The following is an 8,784-nucleotide window of genomic DNA, read 5'->3' on the forward strand; positions in this document are numbered from 1 at the left end:
GTTGGATAGAATTGTTTGTTAGAAGGTAGGTAGAACTACATAATGCATTCTGATAGAACTGAATAGAATTATGAAATGATGAATTTCATGTGCCATTTGAAATAGCCTAAACTCATTTTTAAGAATATTTTATAAATAGTATTTACAGTTTATAAAATGTGTATTTCTGTTTACAGAAAACTACAAATTGCAGTAGCCTATATGCACAGTTTTGTCTTTCGCGCATCAGCCGTTTACCGTAGGCTATCTTCTTGATTATAGCGTCTCACAGATCTTGCATAACATATGTTGTAATATAAAAAATGTGCTTTTATGTAGGCTATTTGTAAAAATGACAATGAGAGGAGTGGGGTATAAGAAAAGAAACACTAAAGACATACGTGATACGTGGAAAAGCAGCCAGACTGACGATGAAGAGACTGAAGCTTGTTTTCATGAAGCGGTGACTGTCAGAGCTCGCGAGCTCACGCGCCGCATTATACTGTCCATGAAGAGAATTGGAAGTGAAGATTGAGTTCATCTCGCTTGAACTCCGCTCTCTCCGGAGGGAAAAAAGCTCGAATGAAATGATCTTGTCAGGATCGACTGTGTCGAGACTGCTGATAAACAACGTAAAGGCTCACTTGAGTTTGTATTTTTAGCAAACGTATTCCAGGCACTGTTGAGTCGTGTGTTTGTCCTGCGAACTGTTCCGGTCAACAGGGCGAAATTATGAGAGCTATTTTCAGGCATTCAAAGTGTAGCCTAACATGTAGGCTAATGAAAGTATTAGATTAAAAAGAAACCAACTACTTTTAAATAAAATGTAAACTAATGTAATAGTGCACGGATGGAATTCATTATATATATATTTTTTAACAATTTTAACAGTATAAATTATCTTACAGTGAGTATAGCCTACATATTGACTACAAATTTTCTCAGGATGTGGGGATAATTAATAACTGTAATTCATACTCTTTTCTTTTTTTTTACAATTTCTTACAGTAAAAATGAAATAATTTGCATTTTATTATTATTAGTAGTAGTATTTTGTATTTTACAGTGTATGTTAAGGTAACGTACAAGCAATCAATTAACAGGGTTTACTAACATTTTACGTATTTTTTGTTATTAATAGTTTTACAGTCTAGCTAGGCTGTCTAAATAGGCTACAGTACATCCCAATATATAGGCTATATTCGTATAAAGCAACGCAGAAATGAAACTAGGTGTTAAATATTCACGTAGGCCTAATATTTACGTTACTTGCTTTACTGACCCCTGCCAGGTCACAAAATTGTTCAAAACACTTCAGATCCTGAGGTTTCAGTCGCGGCACTGTATTTATCGTCATCACTTCCTTATCGCTTTTTCCGCTCACCTGAGAGCTCGAGCCGCAGAAGTTCCCGCCCCTCTCGCTCCCGTCCACGCCTCCCATTGGCCCCCCGGGGGAGTGACGTCAGGGCCGCCCCTGCAGTGTGAATGAATCAAGCGGTTTGTGTGACACACGGCAAAAGAACGCACGAGCGACTATTTCACGAGGATAACCACAGGCGCGAGGACTGTAAAAGGACACTATCCGGGGAGAAAAATTATTTTACGCACATCTGAGATTCCCCGACCTCCGCGAGCGGGTGCATGTGCGCGTTTTCTCGGACTGGATGAAAATGATGCAAAGTGCGGCTGTGTTGCCCGGCGAGAGCGCGGTGAAGGGACTGCCGGACATCCTCGGAGTGTCACTGCAACGTAAGGGCTTTTTCTTCTGTTTATATTGATTAGTTCATCAGAAAATTGACAGGCCTCCTCCGGGCGTCTGCAGGCCACCACTGTTGAATAACATGTAGCCTAGCTTTTAATTAAACTATTTATACGCGAACCACTATCTGGGTGGTAAAATCAAATCAGACGCATATAGCTTTATTATTATTTTAATCTAAACAGTTTAAACTTTATATATCGCTAATCAGAAATTCTGATCTAATCTCGAGCATTAGATCCCAAATATTATTTTGTGATGAGCACTGATGAATGTTCTTTTTGAATATGGTCTCTCTGCAACAGAATTCATGCAATAGCATCGAAAAAATGTGTCTGGTGTAAGTGTAGATTTATAATCTCACAATGTAAATTTATATATAGCCAGACTGATTTCTGATTAGTCAGACTATTGTTAGATCGCACAGCTGGCTAGAACAGTTACATTGCATGTTTTTAACAAGTTGTGTTGGTTGTGGTTGGGAACAACAGTCTAAAAGGTGCTAGAAACTAAACAAATTATATAAATAACATGCAGCCTAGGTTTTAATTAAACTCCTTATACGCGAACTACTATCTGGGTGGTAAAATCAAATCAGACGCATATAGCTTTATTATTATTTTAATCTAAACAGCTTAAACTTTATATATCGCTAATCAGAAATTCCGATCTAATCTCGAGCATTAGATCCCAAATATTATTTTGTGATGAGCACTGATGAATGTTCTTTTTGAATATGGTCTCTCTGCAACAGAATTCATGCAATAGCATCGAAAAAATGTGTCTGGTGTAAGTGTAGATTTATAATCTCACAATGTAAATTTATATATAGCCAGACTGATTTCTGATTAGTCAGACTATTGTTAGATCGCACAGCTGGCTAGAACAGTTACATTGCATGTTTTTAACAAGTTGTGTTGGTTGTGGTTGGGAACAACAGTCTAAAAGGTGCTAGAAACTAAACAAATTATATATATATATAAAAAATGCGATTTTCTATAATGCAGTGGTTAAATGGGGCTGAGTGTATCCCATGTTATTTGTCACAATGAAATAGAGATTATAAGACCATCTAGATACCGTACATTAACATTTAATATTAAAAAAGGCATTGCCTATTATCTTCGCATCTGGTCTTTATTAGTCGCAAATTAATCTGCGTCAGGCCTATATAATCTGATCTCACCATCAAGATGGAATTTGAATTGGATAAATTCCTGACCTAATTATTCACAGTCGTGCTTCAGAAATGTACAGATGGACCTCATCTTGTTTGAACCAGACTTGGTTTCTACCTCTTTCAAAAAAAAAAAGAGAAAACATAATTTTAGTCACTAGATCCGTGCATAATAAAATAACAACGGGTATTTAACTGAACACTGATTAAAATGCTGGAAAATAATTTGAAAGAAAACGAACCACTTTATTTGTTCATTCATTTGTTAAAGAATGGCCAAAAGGTTAAGTAGGCAATATAGGTCTGTCAGTGGCGAATGCTTAATTTAATTAAATGATATAGATTAAAAGATATTGCTACTCAACCCCCCTTGGTGTATAAATGATGGATTAAGTGAGGATTATTTTAAGAATAATCTGTTCTTGCGGTATGGATCTAAATATTATTTTTCAAATGAATAAGGTGCTTTTAAAACAACATATGGGTAATTTTTTTTTTTTTAAGAAAACATTCGAAAATAGAAGCCTGCACGACAACAAGATGTAAATGAGAATGCGTTGAATGATAAAACAAAGATTTAAAACCAGTATCAGACGAAACAAAAGTTAATTGGTATATTTCAGATGCATACGTTGAAGTTAAAGGAAGGCATGTCGTGGTAGCCATCTTTTAATTGACTGGCTAATCAAATACATCCTTAAGAGTAAATGAGCGTTAAAACCTGAAGACGGTTGAGTGAGTGAAGCTGCGCTGGGCGCTGTTCCTTCAGCACCACACACACACAGCACTATCAGCACAGTCATTTCAACGGAACAAGAATGTAAAATGCTACGGTAAAAATAGTTAATTACCTGTAAATTAACTTACCAGAAACGGGAACATAACATTATTTTATATTTTAAAATACTATAGGATATACTGAGGCAAAAATATATTTAACAATATATTTAACTCGTACAATTTTACGGTAAAATATTGTGTTAGGTAAAATTGTAAAAACAAACAAACAAACAAAAACGCTTGTTATTTTATGAGTAAGGGTCATTCACAGAATCACATTTGTTTGCATTACGTTTAAAATGTGTGTGTGTTTGATGATATTTACATTTATTTTATGTATTTTATGTTACAGTGTTGTTTAGGTTTACCGCATTGTTTTAGTGTTGATGGTGTTTCGTGGTTGTGTGGATAACACTGTTCTCTGTCATTGTGATATTATTGGCTATGGTTGCTGTAGAGGTCAGTTTTGATGAACTTTGAGACATTTGCCGTACGTTTACATGAAACATAAAACGCTATTCACGTGATTACGCATTTTAGCACCTGCTGAAATCAAAATGATGTCTTTGATAAAAATACTATCCTCTTGCGTCATATTAGAATCCTGGCTTTTGTTGAATCCATTAAAACAGCACGTGTGAGAACTTGCCGACAGAAAGAATAGAGGATCAGAGGTCAAATATCGATATTAAATGTCACGATATTGTGATTTGAAGAAATTATATCGAGTATTGCTCTCATTCTCTGAACGCTTAAACTGGTTTCCTCTATTTTAAGGAATAAGATCAATTGCATTTTATTTCTGTTTGGTTTTAGATTTCGGATTTGTGTGTTTGTTTTGTTCGAGCACTTGTTCTTGAGCAACAGTAATTGAAGTGACAGACTGTTTCTGTTAAAGAATCGATGGACCAGTTATATGATTTCAATCTCAATGTCCTCATGTCCTCGCCTGTTTTCTTCTGGGATATTGATTATTTACCAACAAATGGACATCTTTCCTCACCTGTCCAGCGTTTACAGGTCCCATAGGTTGTCTTGTGGAAGGTAGCCTACTCCAAATTTACTTTCACAATAATCTCTAACGTCCGTTAATCACTTACTAAGCACTAACTATTTTTTAATATTAAATAGTATTTGTTTAACAATTTTATACAAGTCTTATTTATTATAACAATTCCATGCGCATGCTATTATTAGTAGTATACATTTATTAGTTTTTATTCTTGTCTTTTTCAATGCTGTTGTCATAATTCTTTGTCAGTTTTTGTGATGTCGTTTACTTTTTACAAATATTAAATGTTAATTACATTTTTAAAAAGTAGAGGTATCCTCAGTATTTTCCCCATCACTATTAGGGTTTTATTTCATTTTACTTTAACAGAAGGTTGTACGTTTCTTAATAATGCACTCGAGCGGAGTGATGCTAAAATTATTTCGAGTCAAGCACCTTGCGATTAATTTTTTTTCATGTAACTTATTTAAAAACTTTAAATAGTATGATCGTTGCTGCTTCTATAGGCCTACCCCAGAATATTACAGATCAATAGCTTTTTCAATTAAATGAATATACATAAAGTATGAAGCGTAAATTCACGATATTTCTGTTTATTTGAATGTGCAATACCTAAAGGGCTGTCCAGCATTATATAATGCAACCATATTTGTTATTGACTTCAAATTATTAAACCTATTAGAAATGTCAGAAAGTGTTACTTTATATAAATATTGTTTAAACCAAGTTCAGCATTTCTGTAAGCACATTTCACCCAAATCGCTTTCTGTGCGTGTGTTTCTCCAGAAATCCCTCACTGCGCAGGCTGCAGTCAAAACATCCTGGATAAGTTTATTTTGAAGGTGCTGGATCGACATTGGCACTCAAAATGTCTCAAGTGCGCCGACTGTCATGCGCTCCTGGCAGACAAGTGTTTCTCTCGCGCGGGGAATGTCTACTGTAAAGAAGATTTCTTCAAGTGAGTCCATGTTCTCTTGCACTGTTAGCATTTACCTTTCCCCACCATCAGGTTATATTTTATATCAATGTTTTATTCTCTATCTATCTATCTATCTATCTATCTATCTACTATCTATCTATCTATCTATCTATCTATCTCTCTATATGTCTATCTGTCTGTCTGTCTGTCTATATAGTCTAATTTCTCTGTTTTATTCTTGTTTAATACATTTTATGAAGCTAAACAATAAAATCAAGGCTGCTATCATAAATACTTTAAGCACATACTATTGTTGATAAATGCAAAGCAAAATGTGATGTGATTATGAATATGAATTCTTTTTAGAATATGACAAATAGAGATCACATAGGCTAACTAAACAAATAGAAGACAGTCAACCTTTACTTGTCCTATTAAATAAATGCATATTTTAAGTCATTAATGGCGCAAAATCTTATGTAGGCCAGTACATCATTGTACATAATATGATGAGAGATGTTATTTAATTTCTGTTCTATGCTGGACATTGTTTCGGTCACTATATTGGCTGCATGAATTATCAAGGACTGGAGAACCAGACTGTTTCAGACAACAGCTTTGTCAAATCTCTTCACACAGAGGCATTTCACATCTGATTCCTTGTGCTTTTTAGTGCTGTTTGGCACTAGCGTGTGTGTGTGGGAGTATGTCCAAGGAAAGGCTGGCACATAGATTCTCTGTCATGGTTAATAAAGTGCAGTGATTTTTCTCGTGTCAGGTTAGGAAGCACAGTGAGCTGGAACTCGGCCGCAAAGACCGCATGTTCCCAAATTCAATTCCCAGTGCTATATAAGAACTCAAGAAAGCAACTTTGCATTTTTTTTTACTCTTCTTCCCTGTGTCTTCCCTTTCTCTCTTTCTTCTTTTCTTCTTTTTTGCGATTGGATTTTCCCCTTGGCTTTAAGGAAGGAAATTAAGTTGGACTTTTATCCAAAACAGGATCAGTAGTGGCTTTTACCAAATCGTGTTTGAGAGGTTTTAATGTCACAGGCTTCAATGAGACCTAAAACGCTAGCAAGACTCAGAGTGGAGGCTAACTTTATTAGCAAGCCCGTGGGGACAAAAGGAGGGATTTTAATGTTAAGACCGTGGTGGTGCTGCTGAGGAGGATGGAGAGGGGGATGGAAGAGGAAATGCTGGCGCTTCACAGGCGAGGGGCGGGGGCTGGCCTTCCTGTTAATGTTGCAAAAACTTCACCTTGGTTAAGTAAAAGGAGGGTTTATTTAGTAGTATTCACACTGTGATTTACAGCCTATTCTGGCTTTATGAGGCATTCTGTATGTGCGTTTAGTGGTCCCTCTCTCTATCTCTCTCTCTCCTGTGAATCTCTCTGCCTCTGCTAGATTGATCAAGACCATTTGTCAACTCCAGGGACATGACAAGCACAAACAAAGATGCCTGCTATAGTATTCTGAGCTTTTGTAACTTATTACAGCCTTTGCAGTTATATATAGATTGCTTATGAAAATAGCCACAGTTAAATTCAAGATGTAATGATGTTTAATCCCTAAAACGAGTTTGGGTAACACTTTACAATAAGGTTTTAATTGTTAACATTGGTTAACAACATTAGTTAACTTGAACTAAGAATGAATAATACTTATACAGCATTACATAATCTTAACTAATGTTCATTTCAACATTTAATAACACAGCCCTGCAACTTGAAAAAAAATAATGCTGATTTGCAGAAAATGTAATATTACCTAATTTTGTGACACTGAGTTCAAAAATATCAATAAAAACGTTATTTTAATGTAATTTAAAAAATATGATTTATTATACATGATTATTTATATTCCATCACACACAGTTTTGTTCACAAAGAAGAAAACTTTTTCAAATGATATATGTATCAGCTTTAATGCACTCATCAAAATAACAAAAGGTAGCATTAACAATTATATATTTATATATATTTGATATACAGTATTTATATTTATATATATTTGAATACTTATATTTTGAATGAATTATCATTTGAATATTTAAAAATATTCTCAAAATGTATATGTACAAATTAACATTATTATTTATATACATGCATTTATATACTGTATACATGATTAGAAAATCTTTTTTTTCACAAAATACCATATTTTTCATATTATATATGTATATATGAGCTTTAATGCACTTATCTAAATAACAAAAGCAGTCAAATGTCAAAAGTTTCATTTTTAATGGCAAAAAGAAGTATTCAAAATGTATCATTTAAGTGGGAAAATATGTTCAAATACTCCATTTAATGTCAATGAACGTAAGCACACCTGTGTTACATAAACACAAGTTTATAAATAAGCATCTGTAATTTTCTGTCACTGTTTGGACGCAGTAAAACACCAATAGATGTAGAAAACATCTGCGTCATGTTTGCATTTTCTTCTGTTATTGGCCATAATTGTAACCTTGGAATATGGATTAGGCATAAAATAATGTCTTCATTATGTGAAAATCATTGAACAAATGGTTGTAACCTGGCTCAACAGAAAATAAGAATCATGTCTTTGTGGCTGCTTTTGCTGGTAATTAAGGCATAATACCTGAATTTGAATCTGTATCAAACTGAAGTGTCTATATTTGTACCTGCAGGCGTTTTGGGACTAAATGTGCATCATGCCAGCAGGGGATTCCCCCGACGCAGGTGGTCCGGAAAGCTCAGGACTTTGTGTACCACCTTCACTGCTTCGCTTGTGTAATGTGCAGCAGGCAGCTGGCCACCGGTGATGAGTTCTACCTCATGGAGGACGGGAGGCTCGTGTGCAAGGATGACTACGAAACAGCCAAACAAAATGGTGAGCTGTTGTCTTGAGATCGGTGTAAATCATACCTTCTGGAACCAACAATTGGTCCACTCCTCTTATGCAATATATATTGAGCTTTGTAACACATTTGTGTTTTAATTTGAGGAAGTATTTCTATAAAAGCAGTCGGAAGTCTATATCAGAATTACAGAAATATGCTCAATAAGTAATGCAGCAAATATACTTGATTGTTTTTACACAATGGCAAGTTAGGGATAGAAATAAAGTGCTAATCTTAACCATTGCTCAGTAAGTGACTAAGAGTTTACCTACATGAGGATTTCGACCCTCAAT

At 34.9% G+C, this 8,784-nt stretch overlaps 1 protein-coding gene across 1 annotated transcript in view; it reads left to right on the forward strand.

The window, feature by feature from the left end:
- The first annotated feature begins 1,140 nt into the window (after positions 1-1,140).
- Positions 1,141-8,784, forward strand: part of LOC107665078 (LIM/homeobox protein Lhx4-like) — a 12,418-nt gene continuing 4,774 nt past the window's right edge. The window contains exons 1-3 of the mRNA XM_016455833.1: positions 1,141-1,728; positions 5,494-5,665; positions 8,279-8,481. Of these exons, the coding sequence (XP_016311319.1) occupies positions 1,644-1,728; positions 5,494-5,665; positions 8,279-8,481 (460 nt within the window). The 5' untranslated portion in view covers positions 1,141-1,643. The remainder of the gene's footprint in view (positions 1,729-5,493; positions 5,666-8,278; positions 8,482-8,784) is intronic.

The sequence above is a fragment of the Sinocyclocheilus anshuiensis genome, unplaced genomic scaffold (assembly GCF_001515605.1).
Source record: "Sinocyclocheilus anshuiensis isolate Anshui unplaced genomic scaffold, SAMN03320099.WGS_v1.1 scaffold555, whole genome shotgun sequence".
In the NCBI taxonomy this organism is placed as follows: domain Eukaryota; kingdom Metazoa; phylum Chordata; class Actinopteri; order Cypriniformes; family Cyprinidae; genus Sinocyclocheilus; species Sinocyclocheilus anshuiensis.